Source organism: Indicator indicator, chromosome 7 (assembly GCF_027791375.1).
Source record: "Indicator indicator isolate 239-I01 chromosome 7, UM_Iind_1.1, whole genome shotgun sequence".
NCBI lineage: Eukaryota > Metazoa > Chordata > Aves > Piciformes > Indicatoridae > Indicator > Indicator indicator.
The window spans coordinates 12,882,340-12,903,656 of NC_072016.1; the positions used below are offsets into that span (position 1 = coordinate 12,882,340).

Here is a 21,317-nt window from a genome sequence, read left to right on the forward strand (position 1 = left end):
GGCTCTCGGCGCGTGCTGTTTATTTGGGTGCCTCGTATTGGTTGGCCGCTGGCGGTAGAAAGGCTGCGATAGGGCGTGCAGGAGGAAGGCTCTGGGTGACGTTCCCGGCGAAGGTCGCGCGCGGGAGCAAGGGCGAAGACAGCCGCGGCCTTCGGCCTCCTGGGGGAGCCGTGCCGCCCCGATCCGATTGGTCGCCTGGGCCTGTTGGCGCGGCTCCGCCGGTGGGCGGTGACGCCGATTGGGTTTCCTGATCGCGGGGCATGGAGCACCGCCCGGCAGGGCTCGCCTGCGGGTTCCCTATTGGCTGTGGTGGGGGTGTCTGGTGACGTGGCCGCCGGTGGCGGCGGCGGGTGCCGGCAGCGGGGCGATGCGCGGGCGGGCGGCGGCGGGCGCACATGGCCAGGTGAGCGGGGCCGGTCTGGGAAGCCGGGGCTGGCCTCGGGCCCGCTGCTGAACTGTGGCATCTGCCCGCAGGATTGGCGTTTCCTGCCCGTCGTGGCGCTCAGCGGGACCCTGCCCGTGTCCGGTGCCGCGGCAGCGCCCGGCAGCGCTGGCGCTGGCCCTCGCCGTGGGGCTGCTACTGCTGCTGGCGGTCGCCGCACCCCGTCGCTGGGTCGCACCTCCCCGCGCCGCCCGGCGCGACGAGAGGTGAGCCAGGACCTGGGCTACTGGGGGCCCGCGGCTCGCCGTTGCCCAGTGGTGCTGAGGTGACCTGTCCCCTCTCCGCCCCCAGGTACCTGGCACGGGCGGAAGAGCTGACGGCCACTGACACCGAGGACTCTGCCCTCAATTACGGAGTGGTCATTGACTGCGGGAGTAGCGGGTCCCGGGTTTTCGTCTACTTCTGGCCCCCACACAACGGGAACCCCCACGACTTGCTGGACATCAGGCAGATGAGGGATCGGAGCAGCCGTCCCGTCGTCAAGAAAATTAAACCAGGTCGGTGCTACCTATCTCCGCTCCTGGCCCCGATGTCCCCACATACTGGACAGGTACCACTCCTGCCTGTGGTGAGGCTGGCTGGTTCATAGTCTTATTTCCCTGGGCAGGAATCTCCGTGGCAGCGGCACCCCCCGAGCAAGCTACGCCCTACCTGCGCCCTCTGCTTCAGTTCGCGGCAGCCCACGTCCCAGCTCAGAAGCACAAGGAAACTCTGCTTTACATCCTGTGCACGGCAGGCATGCGGCTGCTGCCCGAGAGGTGAGCTCATCGCAGGAACCGGGAGTCCGCGGGGATCTCCCAGCTGCAAGAACGGAGGAAGAAAGCTACTTGTCTGAAGCCTAATGGGAGAAATAGGAGTTGGGGGGGCAGGAGGGATTGAGAAGGAAAAGGGTGTGTTGTAGTGGCAAGGGCTGCCAAACGAGGGTTTGAGCATGCTGGGTGGTAGCTGCTCTAGAGGAGACACTTTTTACTGAAGTTTTGAATGGATAGAGCTGGTTTCTCATGTCCAAAGTGGACTGGGTGCAGCAGCAAGATTCATGGGGCTGGCTGTGAGGTATATTGCAATGAGATTCCCACTGTCCTTTGCAGTGCTGTGAAAGAGAGTTGCTCGTGAAGGTCCTGTAGCATCTGTGCACAGGATGTCAGGGCTTGGAAAGGACCCAAATACATCATCGAGTCCAACCCCCCTTGCCAGAGTAAGACCATACAATCTAGCTCAGGTCGCAGAGGAATGCATCCAGGTGGGCCTTGAAAGTCTCCAGAGAAGGAAACTACACAACCTCTCTTGCATCCTTGCAGGCAGCAAGCTGCAATCTTGGAAGACCTGGTGAGAAACGTGCCCCTGGAATTTGATTTCCTCTTCTCCAGATCACATGCAGAAGTGATCTCAGGGAAACAGGAAGGTAGGAGCTTGCACAACGCACTGCTTGGTTCTCTTTAGTATATTGTTGCAATGATTTTTTCTGTCTTGTGCAGGTGTTTATGCTTGGATTGGCATCAACTTTGTCCTGGGCCGGTTTGATCATGAGGACGGTGAGTCTGGCTGCTTGTAGAGCAGCTGGAGGGTTTGAATAGAGCCCTGCTGGAGCTCATGCCAGTGCTAGAGCTAAGAGGAAGCTCTCAAGCAGGCAGTGGCTGCTCCTCTGGCCAGGCAATGCCTGAACCCAGCTATATGTGTGGAATTCTCCTGAGCCTGGGACTTGGAGGGGCATCTGCTGCAGTCAGAGAAACAAATCCTTGTGTGAGTGGGACACCCTCCAGTGTTTGGGAGGAGAACTAGGGAGAAGGGTTTTGTGGTACTATTCCTGTAGTGGTTTCCAGCACTAGTTGCTTTGGGGAAACACACAAAGCTTGGGGGCAGCCACCCCGATTGCCAGGACCCACTGCCCTGCAAGTGATCCTCATGGACTACTTTCAGGGGTGGAGGAGCCCCACAAAGTTGCTCTGAGGGGATAACAGTGAAAGCGAGGAGATGCTGCCCTAGGCCCTGTTCCTCACTGACAAGCTTCTGTGGGTTGCAGAGGAGGATGCGGTGGTCACCGTAGCGCTGGGGGACCACAGAGATTTGCTGGTTCGCAAACGAACAGTTGGGATCCTAGACATGGGGGGCGCCTCCCTACAGATTGCTTACGAGGTGCCTGACTCTGGAGCTTTCTCCTCACAGCAGGTACGTACCTGGCCAGCTGGCCCCAAGAGCAGCCCCTGCCTTCCCTGGCCTCTGCTGATCGCAGACCTCTCTGCATCCCCAGGAGGAGGCTGCTAAGAGCTTGCTGGCAGAATTCAACTTGGGTTGCGATGTGCAGCACACTGGCCACATGTACCGTGTCTATGTCAACACCTTCCTGGGCTTTGGGGGCAATTTTGCCCGGCAGCGCTATGAGGACCTTGTGCTGAACCAGACCTATGTTCACAACCGGTATTGTTGCCTTGCCTAGAGGTGCCTCTGCTGGGGTGTCACAAAATGCAGTGCTGGTCCCTTCACACCACTCTCTCCCCATTGGATTTGTTCCAAGAACCACCTGAGGCAATAACAGCTCCCACAACCACCTGGGCAGCAGCCACGTGGCAGTGACTGGTGCCCAGGCTGGCACTGGGTGTACAGGCACTGCCCTTCTCCAAGCCCAGCAGATGTTATCAGTGTTGCAGTTCCCTGCCTTCTTCCTCCTCCCCTCATGGCAGGTGCTTTTGGCTTTTTTTGCTCTGACTATCTCTCCTCTAGCACATATTTCTGTCACATCCCTATCTTGAGCTCTCTGTCTTCCCTTCCCAATGCACTACGTGAAACTATTGCCACATAGAGGCTTGGTGCCCAGGTACTCCTGTGCCAGGAGAAAACCCTGCCTTCAGAGCCCCAGGGGCTAGCAGAAGGGTAGATCTTTGCAAGATGGGTGGGGTGGGCATCTCACAGATGCTGCGGGCATGTGGCAGGGGGTGGCAGAGCAGGTGCCAGCACTGTGGGGTACAAGGAGACATGGCTTGGTCTGGTGCAGGGGATGTCTGGATATGAGGCAGCCCTAGACTAAGCTTTTAGGAGTAGTACAAGAACCCCATGTGATTGCCTTTCCTTCCTGGCATGTTTTCCAGCCTACATGGCCAGCAGACAGGACTGAGCCCGGAGATGCCTTTCCTGGACCCCTGCCTGCCTGTAGGGCTGGAGGACACTGTGGTGAGGGGCCGCCAAACCCTGTACATGCGGGGTCAGGGGGACTGGCTGGCCTGTGTGGAAATGGTGCAACCCCTCCTAGCTGCACCCAACAGCAGCCAGGCCTCCCTGGTGGGGACCTACAAAGCACCCATTGACTTTAGCAACAGTGAGTTTTATGGCTTCTCTGAGTTCTTCTACTGCACCGAGGATGTGCTACGCCTGGGGGGCCGCTACAGTGCCCCCACCTTCACTGCTTCTGCCCAGGTGGGTGTTGCCCAAGCCTGGGGATGGGAGGAAGTAGGGGCTGTTTCTCTGCTTTGATCCCTAACTTCTATCCCCCCAGGAGTACTGCAGGCAACGATGGGAAGTGCTGACCCAGCGCTTCCACGGTGGCCTCTACTCTGCACATGCTGACCAGCACCGGCTGAAGTAAGTGACTTTGCTTGAGAGGTGCCATGGCTGCACCTCCTGGTGGTTGGGAAGTGAAGGTTGCTGAGGTGAGGGACTGTGGTGCAGATAGCAGTATCTGGCTGATGATCCCATACGCCATGCCTGCAGGTATCAGTGCTTCAAATCAGCCTGGATGTATCAAGTCCTTCACCAGGGCTTTCACTTCCCTCTGGACTACCCCAGCCTGCGCACAGCCCAGCTGGTATATGACCGGGAGGTGCAGTGGACGCTGGGAGCCATTCTCTACAAGACACGATTTCTGCCACTCAGGTACCACTGGCTTGCTGATAGCATTGCTCAGGCAAGGGTGGGTGGAGATGAGTAGGACTTACCATACTGGGTAAGGGCTCTGCCACACCCAGCAAGGGGAGCAGCAGCACCATGGTAGTACCCAACAGCATCTCAGAGCCAGTCCTGACTCCTCTCTGCAGGGATCTCCGTCGGGAGAGCATGAGGCAAGCACATCCCTCCTGGCTTCGCCTCTCTTTTGTCTACAACCACTATCTTTTCTTCGCCTGCATCCTGGTCGTAGTGCTGGCTATAGTCCTCTACCTCCTGCGGCTGCGCCGCATCCACCGCCGGCAGCTGCGCTCGGCCCAGCTCACCCTGCTCTGGCTGGACAAGGTAGTGGTGGCACCAGGCCAGGGAAATGGGCCATGATACTGGTGGTACCTGCCTTCCAGTTGCACCAGCAGAACCAGGACTGGAAGACAGCCTGGGCTCAAAGGGCTTTCTTAAGGACTATTTCAGTTCTGCAGTTCATCATCTCCACATCAGAAACACAGCCTGTGGGCTGAGGCAGCTGTGGACATTGGAGCTTTCCTCTCCACCCTGCCCCAGTCCTAATCTTAGCATTCCTTGGCCTCTAGCCTTTGCCTGTAGGGCAGAGTCCTCTGATGCCAGCAGGCTCAAGGTTGCAGCCCTGGCCAGGCCCTCAGATAAGTAGGACACTATCACCAATGCAGCCAACCTAAGGCCTGGGGCATGGGGCCACCCCATGATTCAGCTGCTGGTTTGCAGAGCAGGCTAGGTGAGGTGCTGTAGCTTATCACCTGGGGTGGTCTTTCTGCAGTCTACTAGCCCAGGGGCTAAAAACCAGCTGTTGCCAGGGAAGTAACTGCGGGAATCAGGGGAGTCACAAGTTCCCCTGAACTGCTCTGCCCAGCGTGGTCCCTCTTGTAGCATTCCCTAAGAGTTGTCCTGTTTACCGTATCTTCACTCCCAGGACAATCCTCCCACAATCCTAGCCCATGGCTCAGGCTCAGCCTTTAGGGCTCAGGGATTGGTTCCTAAGGCACCACTAATATGGGTTGCCTTTCCTTTCATGCATTCCCTTCTGAGCACATCTGCACTGTGGTGTCCCACATATTAATCAGGAACTAGCACCAGGACCTGTGGTTCTCTCCACCATGAGTTGCAGGCTGGGCCTGCTCATGAGGGAATCGCCTCACTCCAGTCCAGCTCACTGCCCTAGGCCAGGCCTGAGTTATGGCTGGGCACACAGGCATGAGCCTTCCTCCCCTGGGGATGGAGCACCCCAGGATCCTGCCAATGACCCAATGAAGTTTGACACTTTTTACTTGAATTCAACTGTTCCTATTCCTGTAGCAATAAACAAATTCCATGAGCCAGCCAGCACTGGTGGTGTTCTCCAGTGGGCACTTCCTAGCAGTGACAACTCCTGGCTGTTGGCATGACCAGGGGGCCAGCATGTTTGCAGCAGCATTGCTCTGTGCCCCTGCCCTGGGACCACAGAGCTGCTTTAGTACTAGCAGCAAGCAGAAGGGACAGCTGAGCTCAAGTCCCAAGTTGGTAGCAGCAAGGAAGGCTCCAATCCAAATGAACTGTTGTGATCCTTTGCTGCTCCACTCTCTCCTCCTAAGATAAGGTCCACTCAGAGACCCTAGAAGATGTTGCTCCTGCTTTTTACCTTATTTCCCAGCCTTTGAAAGGGGCCACTGAGTTTCCCCAGCTGTTGTACAGCCACGGGGATAGGCCCCAGCACAGCTGTCTAGCACGAGAGGCTGGGCAGGTACCCAGGTCACCCTCTAGCACATGCTGTTTCCTGTGACCCTGGCCCAAGAGGATGAGTGGCATCAAGGATAAAGCTTTCCACATACCAGTGTGCTGCCACCCTCCTGCTCAACAGCTGGGGATCCCAACCCTGTTCTCATAGTACAAGAGTGGGGCCAAGGGGAAGGGAGGAAGTTTCAATAAAGCCAAGATTGTTCTTCATCCTCAAAACACCAAGTGACTCTGCTTCCAGCATCATTTAGTAGAAAAAGGATTTATTTCTACAACACACATTTAACAATCACAAATACATAAATAAATACAGATAAATTACGTGATAAATACGGGGAAACTGAAAACACAACACTCACTTCTCGGAACTGAGACACAGGTTGGGGGAGTGGTGGTACCTAGATCCTGCTGCAACACCCTCACTGCTGAGGTGGAAGGAGACAATCCCTTTCATCCCTCCAACAGAATCCCCTGCCCTGCAACCCCAGCATCTCCCTCATCACAATCAAAGGGGTCTGCATGCTTCTCCAGAGTCAGCCCTCCCTTTTCCCACCCCCAGCTAGAATCTGGCTTAGCAAGGACCACCCCCACCACAGGGGATTGATCATACAGAGGATGCTATGGGCTCTTGCCTTCTCATGCAGAGGGGTGACTGGTACCTGAAATGACCAGGGATATAGTAACTGGTTGGGCAGCTTGGACTGGGAGCAGGCATTTCACTAGGAGTGTTAGGGCTGAGCGCACTGAAGGGAGCAGGCAAGCACTGCAGGGGCACAATCTGCTGGCATTAAACATAGGTCTTTCTCAGGATGGTGTTCAGTGTCAGTGACTGCCACACTTAGCCAGCTGAGAGGATCTCTCCCTAGTAGCATGGCTGCTCCCAGGGCTGGATTTAGCAGGCGCTCATCCCAGGCAGGAGTGTTGCTTGCCATGCTCAGCAGCCCACCACTGGTCCAGGTTGCAGTGTTCAGGGTACACAAAGCAGCTGGTCCAGCCTCTGTCCCAGCAACTCTGGGAGCTGCCTGGTATGAGACTGTAGAGGCTGGAACAGCAGCAAGAGCTGTGGGGGGAGAAAGGAGAAGTTAGCACCAAACTGTACCCAGAAGAGAGCTTCCACAAACCTAAAGAACCAGAGGCTCATAGTGCTTGGCTTGATCAGGTCTAGTACAAAACCAGCAGTCCCATGCTGAGACCAGCTCACCATAGCCACAATGCACAAAAGTCAAAGCACCTCCCACTCAGCAAGGATCAGCCTGCAGCTCCCTCCTCAGCCAGACACAGGACCCTCTGTCGACTCACGGTGTGAATCTGGCGGGGGGGAGTCTCTCTCTTCAGGCGCTGGCTCTCGGGGACTGCTCACTCCCAGAGGAAGCGCACGTACCAGATGGTCTCGTTCTTCAGTTGTGGCCCGAAGAGGGGGTTGGCCTGGGCCAGGATGGCGATGAGCCAGCTGCAAAAGGACCCAACCTGCTGTCAGCCCCGGTAATACAGGGGCAGGGACCAGGTTCCCGAGATGCTGCTGCCTCGAGAAGCTAGCAGAGAAACTGCTGCCTCGGAAAGTCAAGTACTCGGGAGTGAGGCAGGCCGCAGCCGGGGAGCCGTCCCATTCATCCATGGGCAGAAAGGCTGAGCAGCAGCCACTGCGCCCAGTGAAACTACAGAATGAAGGATTGAGGTGGAGACAGCATCAGGACCCGATTCGAGTTACTCACAAGAGGTAGCAGCACACAGCCGTAGTCACCAGCATCGTGATGATCACCCTGTGGAGACACTGGCGTTAGGAGTGAGGCCCAGTTCCAGACCTCTCATCCCCGTCATCCCCCGGAAGTCCCCACTCACCCGCGGTTCGGCCCCTTGGGCACAAACCAGGGGGCGGCGATGCCCACGAGGCCCCAGAAGGCAGAAAAGAGGACAAGCGGCAGGGCGAAGCTGTGAGCCGTCATGACCACTCCGCACCGACAGTCGCCCCGCACCGGAAGCCACCCTGACACTGCCGCACGCTGGCCAATCCGCGGGCGGAGTGCGGCGTGCTGCCGACAGCGTCGCCTCCGATTGGCGGAGACGAGAGGAATGGAGTACGGGACTATCATGCCAGGGGGCGCCAAAGGGAGCCCCGTCTGCTCTTCCCCCGTTTCGTTCCCTCCCGTCAGCGGCGGCGCAGTTCGGCGCCCCCTGCCTGCTCCCGCCGCGGCTCCCCGCATCCCTCCTCGCCTCCCTCCGGTAAGGAAGCATCGAACCACACACTAGCCTCTCCATAAAAACTCCTTTATGTTACAAAGTTAGCATTCACACCCGCTGCCTCCTCCCTGCGCATAGCCCAGCTGGACGCACGTTCCTCTGCACCCAGCGTGCAGTGGTTCTGCCTCCTCTGCTGCCCCGCCAGCATTCTCCCTCCTGCGGGTTACTTGGGGACTCGCCGGAGCTCGCTCATGAGCCAGAGCGCCATGCTGAGCAGGGCCAGGGACCCTGACTGATGCGTGGCTGCCAGAGGTGTGGGGACATACAGCAGCAGGGTACTGATGCCCAGGCCCACCTGCCAAGAACAGAGAAGAGGTAAGAGCAACTGGGTGCAACACTGATGTAGTGTATGATGTGGAAAGACCCACAGTGAAACTTCCCACCCTCAAATTCAGACTGTGGACACAGTCTAGTGAGACCCCAGATCTTGGCAGCTCCAGGCTCTTGGGACCAGCACAGATCTAAGCTGGACACAGCTCTGTCTTGTGAACATGCTGCAAAAGACTACAGAGAGGAGAAAAAAAAGAAAGTACCTGCATGCAAGCCACAACCAGTAAGGAAGTCACTGCCATCCTGGTCCGGGAAGGGAGTGGAATCTTCCGTGAAAAGAGGTACAGTGCTATGACAGCTGCGACTGAGGTGATTCCCTATAGAAGGGAAGGGAAACAACCATCCTTCCAGAACAGTTCAAAGGAAATGGGTTGCAGTGGCCTTTGGCTGTGCCTTCCACACAGTAAAAAAAAAATAAATCTGTGAGTGATATTTAACTGAAGAACTGTTTAAATGATCTTGACCAAATCCCAGAGTTACCATGCCCACCAGGTTAACCACCCTGAAATTTATAGAGAATTCCATTGTTCTCCAAATTAATGCTTTATTTTCAAACAGCTTTTCCTCATTTCTCCAAGTCATTAAGGATTATTTCTGCCCTCTCCCCATCTACCTTAACAGCTAAGATAGAAGCTGTCACCAGAAAACTGATCTCATTTTCACCACTTGGCTGTAGCTCACCAGCATAATCTTGCTGTGCAGGTCACCCCAGGAGTTTCTTCTTCTAAGTCACTTAATCTTTCTTTTTAATCTTAGTAATGGCTTAGTCCACAACAGTGCCAGCTGAGCATCTGGATTGCTCTTACTAGCAAAGATACTTTTACAGGGCACTGCTGGTGTAAAGGAAGTTCAGAAATGCTGGAGGAAGCATTCAGTATCAGGATTTCCAAATTTTATTTCACACAGCTTTCTCAGACACTTCAAGGCTACCCTGGTTTGCAGTTTATGTTATGGAAAAGGAGACACAAATATACAAAGTCTGCAACTTGTGCAGAAGGAAGACATCCTTAAGGAAGGAGACCACACTGAAAATAAATATGAGTGCCAAACTTCCTTTCTGCAGATGCAAATTGGTAACACGCTCTCAAGACCTTTGAATGCCCTGGATATCACTCAAGCTGACAGGACCATGGCCCAAAGAGGACAGCTTGGCTGCAGGAAGCAACTGAGAAGCAGCACAGACATAGCAGGAAAATAGTACTTACCAAGATCCTGTGATCAAACTGTACGGTTGTAGGATTCTCAAAGATATTTCTCAGCATGGGGGAGAAAGCAAGGAGATCATCTGGGATCCACCGTTCCCCCATTTTAGGGAAAGAATTGTACACAAGTCCAGCATCCAGCCCTGCCACAAAGGCACCTGCAATTCCAGAGCAGAAAATGAGACTGCAATGGGCAGGCCGGAAGATGCATCTCCACCTGCCCAGGAAATATCAGTAAGGGAGATTCTTGACTGCAGGCTTCCTAGCAGCAGTTTTCCCAGAGAACAAGGTGTGGTTGCTCATAGTATCCACCAGACCAGGAAAAATACCACAGGTCAGAGAAGAATGAGCTACAGACAAGACAGCAAAAAGGAAGTCTTACCTGAAAGAGCTGTAATAAAAATGAGAGCTGTAGTACAATGAGCGTATTGCCTTAAGCGAAGAAGCTGATGAGTTTCAGGTAACTGTTAAATAATTGAAAAAATGAAAATAGTCAAGGCAAATAATTTCCAGTGCTGTTTGCAGCAAACAAGAAGAGCCTTCACCACATATATAGGCCAAGGGGTTGTCCTGTATTTTACAGGAAGAATCTAGAGACCACCACGCAGCAAAGTCACACTTCAGTGGTTTCTCAAAACCACAGCTGAGTTCAATCCCATGCAGAAATTGAAGTAGCCACTGGGCACGTACTGGCACAAACCATTTAGCCCAGCAGGCACACCCCTGCCTGAGCTGGCATGAACTCTGAAACTAATCACTTTTGAGTGCAACAGCACAAGTCAAAGGAAGCATCCCATAACCAAGAAGTTCACAGAAAGGGTATTTTGTAACTCAGATCAGAGACAAAAAGACAGACTAAAATGGAAGCACCACCACCCTTCACAGCCTTTCCTCACCCTTCCCATCATGCCCCCAGTCCCCCTGCAGTTTTGACTCTTGACACACCACTGTACCTTGTGTCGTGGAAGCAGCACAGACAGCCCTGTCCAGAGGCTAGCGGAGTACAGGACCAGTGCGGAGCCAAGGTGCGCTGCGAGACGGTACTGACTGACCCTAGGAATGTCATAAGAGTCTGGCTTCTCTTCCAGCCCACTCTTCACCATGTACCACCCCAGCAGCCCCTGACAAAACAGGAAGAGAGGTGTTAGAATCAAACAATAGAGCAGCAACTGCAAAGACTTGGTAAACACTAGAGGCAAAACAACTTCTTCTCTCCACCTTTGACCAGCTACCAGCACTGACACCCCCCAAGTTTTCATTAATCCTACTCTCTCAACTAGGCTCAATCACAACATGTTCCAGAAGGTGCTGCTGCTAGTCCCTGTAGCTACAGAGCTTGCTTACCTGGAAGCAGACCAGGCCACAGAGTGCAAGAACGCAGACCTTCATGTGGCGGCTGAGCCACCCCTTTCGCCAGAAGTAGGCAGCGGGCAGAATATAGGCCAAACCCACGGCACGGCCCCACATCCGGTGTGAATACTCCATGTACCAAATGAACTTGAACTCTGTCAGTGTCATGTCATGATTCAGACTGTTAAAGACAGTAACATAAAGAACCATTTAACATGATGCAGCATTCCTACACTACGTTTTCACACAAGGGATCACCTTCCTTAGAGAAAGGAAGTGACAGCAAAGGAGCCAATGTGTGCCTTCCTAGGAATTTTGAAAAAACATTTCTCTTCTTACAAGAACTCCTTGAGTGACTGAGTTGCAGGAAGGATGCTCCCAGTCCACCCTCCTATCGCTTTTTCACACTCACATTTTAAACTCCGGGAACTGTTGGTATTTCTGGAACTCAGCTTCCCACTCTTTCTGTGTTCTTGGGGGTTTCATCTCTTTCACGAGATGCCAATCAACCATGGAAAGGCCTGATTCTGTGAGCCTAGAGACAGAAGCAAGCAGTTCACTCCCTGGCAGCATGCCAATCTATTTAAGCAAGAGCTGTTAGCTGCACCAGGTAACTCACCTTAGAAGCAGAATGAAAAATCATTTAAGTCTCAAAGTGATCAAACAGGCATAAAAATTAACAAAAGCATGTAAAAGAAAGCTATCCCTAGCGGGCATTCACACAGCACCGTCTCTCTGGTATTCCCAGCCCCACCCCATGATGACCCTAAAACTCGGGAAGCAAAGACACGAGAGGACTGAGGACACGGGAGACAGCTGCAGGCCGCAGGGACAGCGGGTCATTAGCATCAGGGACAGGAGGAGCGCAGAGGCCGTAGTCATGCAAAGGCCACTGCCGCCACACGGCCTCAGCTCTGAGCTCCTTCAGATGCGACGGCGTTGGTGCGGCCACGGCCGTAAACTGGTGCCAGTGGGGCGGGGAGCACCGCGCTCACCTGGTGACGCCGCCCAGCACCACTGCACCGGCCACGGCACCGCTGCAGGCCAGGAGCCATCGCCCAACGGCAGGCGGGGTGGCGGGCGGGGACGCCTGTTGCAGGAGCCGCCGCGGAAGGCACCGCAGCGGCAGAGGACAGGCAGGGGTCTGCCGGAGCAGGCCTGGGGGTGAACCTAGCCCCAGCCCGCCCCGGCTTTCTGCAACGCCACCGCCCCGCACAGACAGCAAGAACCGAGCACTACAGCGCGCCACCCGCAGCATCCCGACTGACCCCGGAAGTGGCGCGAGCCACCGGAAGCAGGGCGAGCACTTCCGGACACACCTGGGCGTCACCATGACAATCCCCGGCACGTGACCAAGAGCCAGCAGCGACCCCCGAGCGCCGCCAGCGCAGGTGAGGGCGCGTGCGAGGCGGGGGCGGGGCCCGGGTGGGGCCGCGTCAACAGGGGGTGTGGCTTCCGCCGCAGCGTGCGAGCGAGGCGCGCCGGCCCTCTCCCACTCCCTCCCCACCTTCTTCGCGCCCGCCCTCACTCCCGCAGGCGGCGCGGGCCTGGACCGCGAGGGGGCGAGAACGGAAGCGTGAGCGAGGGGGTGGGGCCTTCGGCGGAAGTGGGGCGGGACCAGTGGTGGTGCGGAGCAGGGCGGCTGCCATGGGGCGGGTCGGGCTGACGGCGTCGCTTTCTCCCAGGTATGGACGATGGCTTCCTCATGGAGGTGTGCGTGGACTCGGTGGAATCCGCCGTCAACGCGGAGCGCGGAGGTAAGGCCTGGAGGCTTCATGGGAGGTGGCGGCAGCAGCGCGGTGGGCCCTGGCAGGGCTGGTTCTGATGTGCCTCTCCTTAGGTGCCGGCCGGATCGAGCTGTGCGCGAGCCTCGTAGAAGGAGGGACCACGCCGAGCATGGGTGAGCGTCGCCCGCCCCCTCCGTTACGGCGGCCGGGCTCTTCTCTCGCCCCTGGGGCTGCGGCTTTTTCTTGGGGATCAGCGTCTCTAGCGCGCCCTCCTAAAGTCTTCTTTGTCCCCCTTCCCGCCAGCTTGGCTTCTCGTCTGCCCTGGGTACCCCTCCCCGTTGTCTCGTCTTGCCTCTGCCGGTGGGTCTTGTTGCAGGAGCTGGGTGCTGAGCTGCTTGTCTCCCTTCACTCCCCAGGACTTCTGCAGGTGGTGAAGCAGTGCGTACGGGTCCCCGTGTTCGTGATGATCCGGCCGCGCGGGGGAGATTTCCTCTACTCGGACCGAGAGGTGGAAGTCATGAAAGCCGATATTCGTCTTGCCAAGCTGCATGGGGCTGATGGACTGGTGTTCGGGGCCCTTACTGAGGATGGGCGCATTGACACAGAGCTCTGCACAGCGTTGCTGGGTAAGAGTGTCTTCAGTGAGGAATGCTATGCAGAGCTTCATGCAATATGTATGCTCTGTGTTCAGTGCTACTCTGATGCTGTAGGAAGAACTGCACAGGGTGCTTTGATCTATGCGTCTTGCCATCTCTCTCCACCTCCAGTTTCATGTATTGTCATACCTGTGGCATGTTAAATAGGTAAGAAGCTTCACAGGCTGTTGCCCCAAGCAATTCACACAGTTTGAGGCCACTGGGGATGTAATAGCAGCATATAAAAAGGAGAAAAGTTTAGGTTAGCTGCTTTCGGAACATCAGAATTAAACTGTTGGATTCTCTTCATTCTTCGTTTTCTTTGCCCTTTGTTCTTTTCCTTATGGCCCTGCTAGAGGTATCTAGGGTATGTCCTTCCATCCTTCTGGGTAGCAGGCAACTCATCTTTGGATTTTCCTGTTAACTCACTTGGTGAGGAGAGATAATGGGAGGTGGAATCATATAAAGGGCTACTGAAGCTGCTGTGGGAGATTGTTAGTCCAGTCCACACACAGCTAGTAAATTTGATTGTCTGGGAGCTATGCCTAAAAGCTGAAAAGGCCTGAGCCTTTCCCTTGTGATGTGGTATTAAGGATTCTCTATGAAGGTGAGTGTGTTGTAGGGAGTCTAGCAAAAGACAGGAGTCTTGGCAGGATTTGTTTCCAAAAGAGCAAAGAGGTGTCTGCTGGAACCAGTGTTTTCAGGTCAGGAGGAAGTTGAATTTATTTACATATAAATAACTAAGCTTTGTCCAGTAAAGAGAGCACTATTAATGAAGTTTGCTGTGGTCTGGGAGCAGAAATTACATGTAGTGAAAGAAATCACAACAATCAGCTTTCCTGTTTTCCAAGCACTGGTCCTGTCACTTCTCCAAGTAGATGATACAACTTCTCTGCTTCCTCTCTGCAGAGAAAGCCATCTCTGGTGGGAATGGGGGTTCTGCATGACCCAGCTGAGATGGGGGATTTTGGCGTTGCTCATAAAAACAAAGCTATGTGGCTTCCTCAAAGGGCAGAAAAACTCTTCCCCACCAAAGAGCCGCAGCTGCGTTGTTCCCAGCAAGTACTGGAACTCTTCTGAGCAACTTGGGAATGGCCCCAAAAGTCTTTGCCCTCTTTCACTTCATGTGGGTTTCTGGTTGTAGTACAAGGGACTCTCTGTACTAGCCCAGACTGACCGTATGTTTTCTTATTGCAGCGGTGTGCCGTCCCCTGCCAGTTACGTTTCATCGAGGTATGTCAGTTGGGACAGCAGCCCTAGCAGGGACTAGCCCCTGCCCCACTGCCAGGGGAAGGTGGGTCTGGGAGAGGTCCTTCTTTGGAGGAGGGAAAGCTCTGTATGCTGTGCAAGAGCAGTCTGTGTCTGTGCTGTTCCCTCAGTGGGGGACAGGTAAAGGGGGTCCAGGTTTGGGGGCTGTGTCACAGGAGGTGGCCCTGCCACTGCTGCAAAGGGAAACATAGTCAGGAGCTGTAGCTCCCTGTCATAGTGACCAGCTGTGAGAAGGACCCTTACTCAGCTCCTGAGCTGGCCGAGGGTCTGAGCTTGAATGTGATGAGATGAGTGATTTTTGGGCTGTTGTGTTGATGTCTTAGCCTTCGACATGGTGCATGACCCGCTGGTGGCACTGGAGACTCTGATTTCACTGGGGTTTGAGCGGGTGTTGACGAGTGGCTGTGACAGCTCAGCACTGGAAGGATTATCCTTAATTAAGAGGCTTGCAGAACAGGTAAGTGTTTCCTCTGCTTCCCTGGCTTACTGTGGTTGCTTCCTGGGCTTTGCCTAGAGGACACTCCTTTGTGGTAGCTCTCATTTCTAACGGTACTTCTGTGAAGAGCTGCTTGTCCTCTCTCTCTGACTTGGCTTTAATCTGTTTTCTCAAGTCCACGTGGGATGGACCCCACAGAAAAGACTGGTTGGATTGTTCTTGCTTGCAGGCTAGGAGAAGGGCAGTGGGAGTTGGTTTCAGCAGCTGGTGTGATTAGCCCACTAAACAGCAAAGTGAGGTCCCTGCTGAGGGTCTCACAGTTTCTGTTAGGAGCGTGCAACAGATGTACCTGAGAGGTAGCTAAGTATAGATAGTATATAGGATAGAGAGGCAGGAGGAAGTAGTGACAAGTTGGCTTTTCCTTGTAAAACAAAAAAAGGTGTTGAGAATGGATAAATCATAAGCCATGGTAACATCCTTGAGCTTATGGAAGACACTGTGTAAGGTTTCCTTGCTGCCCTACAAATGTGCTTGTCGATGTAGTGCGGGGCAGTATCACTAACATGTTCTTCTTCTTCCAGGCCAAGGGCAGAATTGTGGTGGTACCAGGTAATGTGTGTTTGTCATCTGTAACAGGTCCTGTAGGCCCTAGCCCCTCCTTCCTAGCCTCTTGCCCTGGGGTGTGCTGCCTGATCTGGCTTTCTGAGCCAGGTCCCCAGGAGGATGTGCTCCTGCTGTGGTGTTAGTAACAGCCATGCAGCCAGCTGGGGTGGCAGAGCCCTGCAGGTGCTGCTCATTGGAGGATTTGGGAACAGCTCTAGATACATGGGAGAATGTGAGACAAGGCTTCTGTTTCTTTTCAAGTGTCTGGGTTGCTGTTGTCCCAAAAGCTGTCTTTTTTTTTTTTTTTCAGTGTAAATGGATGACCCTTAGGGGATAGGTCCTGGGGTGATGTCAAGTGTGGACAGTGCCATCTGCACTGTATGTGACTTTGGGATTCTTCCTACCAGGGGGTGGCATCACAGAGCGCAACCTGCAGAGAATTCTGGAAGGCTCCACTGCTTCGGAGTTTCACTGCTCTGCTCGCTCAGCCCGGGACTCAGGGATGAAGTTCAGGTAACTGATTATTTGACTTTGCTTTTTAGCAAAACTGTTATCAGGTAAAAGCTGTATTAATAGGGATCAATTTCAAACAGCTTCCTGAGTGCTAATTGGGCTCTTGTGGTTGGCATCTTGGTGCCTGGTCTGTGTTCTGCAGTGCATGAATCCAGCTTTGCTCATCACCTGGATGCAAGTTCCATACAGAACTGGATCCTTGGGGCATTTCTTCTGCTACTGCTGCCCTAGGGCTTGTGAGTGCACTTGTGTGGCACTCGGGGAGACAGGTTTTGGTGTGGTTCTTAGACCTTTAACAGAAGCATACAGGATTTGGAAGGCCAGTGGGATGTACTTCTGTGGAATGGCTTATATTTGTCAAAGGTCCTCTGTTGTTCTGTTGATGTTGTTTCTTGGTTTGGGGTTATTCTTTCTATTACTGTCTCATCTTTGGTTTGGGTGGCACCAAGAAGGTTCTGGGGCCACTGCTGAGACTAGGGCACATGGTGGTTCTTTTTTTTCTTGGTTTTCTTTTCTTACTCCTCTGTATCACCTGTGGATAGTAACCAGTGGTTTTCCTGACAGAAACCCGAATGTTACCATGGGAGCATCCTTCTCTGCTCCTGAATACTCCATAAAGGTGGCAGATGTGGCCAAAGTGAGGACCCTGAATGCCATTGCAAAGAACATTCTGTAGTGGAAGGCACCGTCGTGGGACAAGAGCACTGAGACTCCAGGGTCTTCCCTGCCTCATGGACAGATGGGTACTGCTTCCGTCCTCAGGCTGCAGAGGATGGGAATGAGGTGATGAAGCCTGACATCTCTTCCCTTGGCTTCCTCTGAATGACCAGTCCCTGGCCTGGAGACTTACATTGGCCGTTTTAAACAAAAGGACTCATACCCAGATGTTGCAGCAACGAGCTGTTCAGCAGGTTTTGGGAGGAAGGGAGCGAACAAGGGGACTGAATTGTGTAGCACTGCATGTGATTGTCAAATAAACACTGCAGCTGCCCCTCTCTTGCTGTGCTTTTTTATAAAATATTATTTGTATTTTCCAGGCAAGACTGTGATCTGTGTTGTGTAGCCTGAAGGAATCAGACCCCTGCTGCACCAGAGGAGAAACAATCACATCCAGAATGCCAGGGAGGGAAACATCATAGCCACAGCTGGAAACCAGGGCCTGCTGCGGTCAGACAGTAGGATAGCTAGGGACTAACAAGGTAACAGCTGCTTGGTAGAGAGAAGCACATTGATATAGAGTCTACAATGTGTTCATCACCTCTAACGGGAAGGTGCCTATGACTACCTGACTGATAGATGAGGTAGTTTTAAGGCATCATGGGCTGTAGGCCTTGAGTGCTTGAGGTGGAGCTGGCATATGATGAGATTCCTTGGGAGAATAAAGTGCTTTTCCCAGGGAGTTTCCAGGTCCTCTTCCCAATATGAAGTACAAACTGCTTGTGCACCAGACAGTTACGGGAATGTGCCTGTTAGGTTATTGCTGCCTGGTCAGAATTGAAGCCCTTAGATTTGTTTCAGTTACTCTGCAAAATGCCTAGCAAGGATCTGAATGGCATCAGAGTCTACCATTAAAAAGAGATAAAGCAGCTTTATTCTTGCTGCCTGCTGTTCTCTAAAAGAGACTCTCACCTGACAACAGAGGCAGCAGACCTGGGGTGTATTGGAAGGGGTGTGGTTAGTAGGTCAAGAGAGGTTCTCCTCCCCCTCTACTCTGCCCTGGTGAGGCTGCATCTAGAATATTGTGTCTGGTTCTGGGCCCCTCAGTTCAAGAAGGACCTCGGGTAACTTCTTGAAAGAGTCTAGCGCAGAGCCACAAAAGTGATTAAGGAAGTGGAACATCTTCCTTATGAGGGGAGACTGAGGGAGCAGGGGCTTGGAGAAGAGGAGACTTGTGTATAAATATGTAAAGGGTGAGTGCCAAGAGGATGGAGCCAGGCTCTGCTCGGGGACACCCAATGACAGGACAAGGGGTAATGGGTGGAATTTGAGGCACAGGAAATTCCATGGAAACAGGAGGAAATTTTTTTTTCACTGTGAGGGTGACAGAACACTGGAACAGGCTGCCCAGGGGAATTGTGGAGTCTCCCTCTCTGGAAATATTCAAGACCCCCCTGGATGTGTTCCTATGTGATCTGGTCTAGGTGATCCTGCTCTGGCAGGGGGTTGGACTGGATGATCTTTTGAGGTCCCTTCCAGCCCCTAACATTCTGTGATTCTTAGGAAGCAAGAAACGGGGTTCACTTTTGCCTGCCTAACTTGGCAATAGCATGCAGCCTATAAGGATGTACAGGAAAGTGTAATGTTTGACAAAGTGGCAGTACTTTTTATCACGCTGCCAGAGTGAAGTAACTTGAAACCTATAACTAAATACTTCCTTCAGCTCAAAATCTGCATCGACCTTTTCATATGGATCCAGTGAAAGTATCAGTGCCAAAACACCTTGTGAACGTACTTGGTAGTTCTCAGCATAGTTGTGAAGTGCATGTCCTCTTAGTAATGGCCTCAGAGCCTGCTTCAGCACTGACAGCTGGGCAGGCAGTAGGAAGGATCCAGTCTCAGAAGAGAAAATGATTCAATTTATGGTTACAGGGAGTATAGTTCAGAACACCTGACTGAAGAGTTCATGGCTTAGGTCATGACGTTTCATGTGTCATGATAATTCAGATACTGGTAGGACAATTAATATTCTGCTGGCGCAGATCCCCACATGAGTTTCTTTCTTCGCTTTTGTGTATAGTGTGTTTTTTTTTTTCTTTTTTCTTGTGTGTGTGTTACAGAATCACAGAATTAACCAGGTTGGAAAAGACCTTCAAGATCATCAAGTCCAACCTATCACCCAACACCATCTAATCAACTAAACCATGGCACTAAGTGCCTCATCCAGTTTTATTTTAAACACTTCCAGGGATGGTGACTCCACCACCTCCCTGGGCAGCCCATTCCAATGGCCAGTCTCTCTTTCTGTGAAGAATTTCTTCCTGTCATCCAGCCTAAAACTCCTCTGGCACAGCTTGAGACTGTGTCCTCTTGTTCTGTCAGTGGTTGCCTGGGACACATGTTTTTGTTTGTTTTTAAATTTATAAAATTGGAAATAGAAAAAGGTTTCTAAACTCCGGAGGGGCTGCAGCATCACAGAGCAGAGAAACAAACCTTTCAGAAACAAATGAACAGTGAGGGCTGGACTAATTTTTTTGACTAATTAGATTGCCCTACAGAAGCCTGTGTCCTGGACCAAACCCTGTGTGAAACATTAATGAAGCAGTGCCTAACTTTGAAAAGTTGCAAGGTGGTGGACAACACATAGGTAAAGGCAAGGGAACACAGGGAAATGATGTGGTGTTGACCCGAGAGGCCTTACTGCTTTCATTAGCTTGGTCTCAGTGAATCTTTTCTGGGTACTATAGTAAAGGAAGCTTTATGGAAAGAGCTAAAGGACAGTGAGGTGGCTTTGTGGGTTTTTAGGAGGAGCATCTCCTGGGCATGAAGGTAGAGAAAGTGGGGATGTACTTGCTTTGAACATTAAAGACAGCTGCCATCCTGTGCTGAGCAAAGCACTTGAGCTCTGAATGAGACCAAAGATGGGGTGAGGATGGGCTGTGACCCAAACTGAAAACGGAGGCGAGGGGTGGGACAGAGCATTAAATGGGAAGGTGTCATGAGCAGGTGCGGCAGCAGCACTCGAAGCTGCTACAGGCAAGGCCGTGGGACACGTGCGCCAGCAAGCAAAAAAGAATCATGTCGACACTCTGAATGGATAAAGGCTGAGGGAGTGACTGCTCTGTTCAACTCCTTATCCATTGCAACAGATAGCTGCTCTGAGCAGTATGGCCTGGAGGGTGTAGCACTAGGGGTATCTTTATTTACAAAGAGAAGTGGATTTAATCAGACAAGTCAATAATAATTAACCCATGAATTGGACGTTGAACCTTTCTCTGTTATTGATGGTAAGGGAGTTCTTGAATGATTACTCATATTGAATTCTGAGCTAACTACTAATTCCATGAATGAGGCATCAGAGTCCTTACAGTCAGCCTTCCACCTCCTTTTACCTACTGTTGCTCAAGAGCATGCATGACAAAGTAAATTCAGTTCACAGAATCACAGAATGTTAGGGGCTGGAAGCGACCTTGAGAGATCATCTAGTCCAACCCCCAGCCTTAGAGTAGCACCATGCCCACCTGCCCCCATACCTCTACCTTTCTAAGCAGCAGGGTGATGATTTAGTGGCAATCACTCTCAGAAATGCTCCTCTGGCTGTCTTGGGTATTGAGACTTGAATTAGAATGAAGATTCAAAGTCTCTTGGGTTTTGTGGCCAACCAGCTGCCATAACATGCAGACAACACAGAGATGTGGGAAAGGGAGAAGCAAAAGTAAGAGCTGGGAAAGTCTCCAGGCTCTGCAGGCCAGAAGTTGACAAAAGGAACCCAGACCCCAAGGACACAGACAGACCATGGCGGCATGCAGTTGGCTCAGCTACCAGGCACGAAGCTCCCAAGCTTGGAGCACTGCTGGTGCTCTGGGCGTCCTTGCTGGGTGGTACATGATAAAAAGGATGCTGTCTTCTTTGGCTGACTAGCCTTTGCTGGACTTTGGCAGAATTCAGCAGAAGTCTGTTTTACTGCAGTAGTGCCTTTGGTGTTCTATCCAAGCTTGTCTCTGTTGATGTGCGTTGAAGAAGGCTGTGGTTTCTGAGCAATAGCTGTGGTATCCTGTGGTGACTCTCTGACAGTGACTTCCCCACATCTGCCTTTCATCTTTCTTAGGCCTTCCTCACCTCTGTTGTCCAGAGTCCATACAGTTTCCAAAGCCCTTTTAGTCACTTCTTTGATTTGTGATGTTGTGCAATATCCAAGTTAACAATTAACTGTGTGTCAGCAGGGACACCCCTTAAAGGTGTGCAGGGACTTCTGTCCCAAGCATCCAACCAGGGCTGTCACATCCAGGCAGAGTG

General features: G+C 52.8%; 4 protein-coding genes across 4 annotated transcripts; 2 read left to right on the top strand and 2 right to left on the bottom strand.

The window, feature by feature from the left end:
• The first annotated feature begins 395 nt into the window (after positions 1 to 395).
• On the top strand, positions 396 to 4,696 carry ENTPD7 (ectonucleoside triphosphate diphosphohydrolase 7). The gene is made up of 12 exons (XM_054382371.1): positions 396 to 403; positions 475 to 648; positions 734 to 939; positions 1,050 to 1,200; positions 1,741 to 1,844; positions 1,918 to 1,974; positions 2,463 to 2,608; positions 2,691 to 2,857; positions 3,526 to 3,850; positions 3,930 to 4,015; positions 4,145 to 4,306; positions 4,468 to 4,696. The coding sequence occupies exons 1-12, from the start codon at positions 396 to 398 to the stop codon at positions 4,694 to 4,696; spliced, it is 1,815 nt and encodes a 604-aa protein (XP_054238346.1).
• A 2,670-nt stretch (positions 4,697 to 7,366) lies between these two features.
• LOC128967815 (V-type proton ATPase subunit e 2) lies at positions 7,367 to 8,004 on the bottom strand. Its single transcript, XM_054382049.1, has 3 exons — positions 7,901 to 8,004; positions 7,774 to 7,821; positions 7,367 to 7,511 (listed from the first exon to the last, which is right to left on the bottom strand). Exons 1-3 carry the CDS (start codon positions 8,002 to 8,004, stop codon positions 7,418 to 7,420), a joined length of 246 nt encoding a protein of 81 aa, XP_054238024.1. The 3' UTR covers positions 7,367 to 7,417.
• Positions 8,005 to 8,433: 429 nt separating this feature from the next.
• On the bottom strand, positions 8,434 to 12,514 carry LOC128968051 (cytochrome c oxidase assembly protein COX15 homolog). The gene is made up of 8 exons (XM_054382372.1): positions 12,177 to 12,514; positions 11,594 to 11,716; positions 11,176 to 11,362; positions 10,785 to 10,952; positions 10,214 to 10,295; positions 9,835 to 9,989; positions 8,833 to 8,946; positions 8,434 to 8,594 (listed from the first exon to the last, which is right to left on the bottom strand). Exons 1-8 carry the CDS (start codon positions 12,512 to 12,514, stop codon positions 8,463 to 8,465), a joined length of 1,299 nt encoding a protein of 432 aa, XP_054238347.1. The 3' UTR covers positions 8,434 to 8,462.
• Positions 12,515 to 12,868: 354 nt separating this feature from the next.
• Positions 12,869 to 17,310, top strand: CUTC (cutC copper transporter). The gene is made up of 8 exons (XM_054382048.1): positions 12,869 to 12,938; positions 13,022 to 13,081; positions 13,325 to 13,534; positions 14,741 to 14,776; positions 15,136 to 15,269; positions 15,830 to 15,857; positions 16,259 to 16,364; positions 16,929 to 17,310. The coding sequence occupies exons 1-8, from the start codon at positions 12,869 to 12,871 to the stop codon at positions 17,038 to 17,040; spliced, it is 756 nt and encodes a 251-aa protein (XP_054238023.1). The 3' UTR covers positions 17,041 to 17,310.
• Positions 17,311 to 21,317: the final 4,007 nt, after the last annotated feature.

Excerpts from the sequence above, each read along its gene's own strand:
- ENTPD7 (XM_054382371.1), top strand. Across the intron at positions 1,845-1,917 it reads GATCTCAGGGAAACAGGAAG|GTGTTTATGCTTGGATTGGC; the intron begins GTAGGAGCTTGC and ends TGTCTTGTGCAG. Across the intron at positions 1,975-2,462 it reads CCGGTTTGATCATGAGGACG|AGGAGGATGCGGTGGTCACC; the intron begins GTGAGTCTGGCT and ends TGTGGGTTGCAG.
- LOC128967815 (XM_054382049.1), bottom strand. The coding sequence starts at position 8,004 with ATGACGGCTCACAGCTTCGCCCTGCCGCTTGTCCTCTTTTCTGCCTTC. Across the intron at positions 7,822-7,900 it reads CCCAAGGGGCCGAACCGCGG|GGTGATCATCACGATGCTGG; the intron begins GTGAGTGGGGAC and ends GTGTCTCCACAG. Across the intron at positions 7,512-7,773 it reads GCTGTGTGCTGCTACCTCTT|CTGGCTCATCGCCATCCTGG; the intron begins GTGAGTAACTCG and ends GTCCTTTTGCAG.
- LOC128968051 (XM_054382372.1), bottom strand. The coding sequence starts at position 12,514 with ATGGTGACGCCCAGGTGTGTCCGGAAGTGCTCGCCCTGCTTCCGGTGG. Across the intron at positions 10,953-11,175 it reads GTGGCCTGGTCTGCTTCCAG|GGGCTGCTGGGGTGGTACAT; the intron begins GTAAGCAAGCTC and ends CTGTTTTGTCAG. Across the intron at positions 10,296-10,784 it reads TGCTGCTTCCACGACACAAG|TTACCTGAAACTCATCAGCT; the intron begins GTACAGTGGTGT and ends ATTATTTAACAG.
- CUTC (XM_054382048.1), top strand. The coding sequence starts at position 12,869 with ATGGACGATGGCTTCCTCATGGAGGTGTGCGTGGACTCGGTGGAATCC. Across the intron at positions 12,939-13,021 it reads CGTCAACGCGGAGCGCGGAG|GTGCCGGCCGGATCGAGCTG; the intron begins GTAAGGCCTGGA and ends GCCTCTCCTTAG. Across the intron at positions 15,270-15,829 it reads TTAAGAGGCTTGCAGAACAG|GCCAAGGGCAGAATTGTGGT; the intron begins GTAAGTGTTTCC and ends TTCTTCTTCCAG.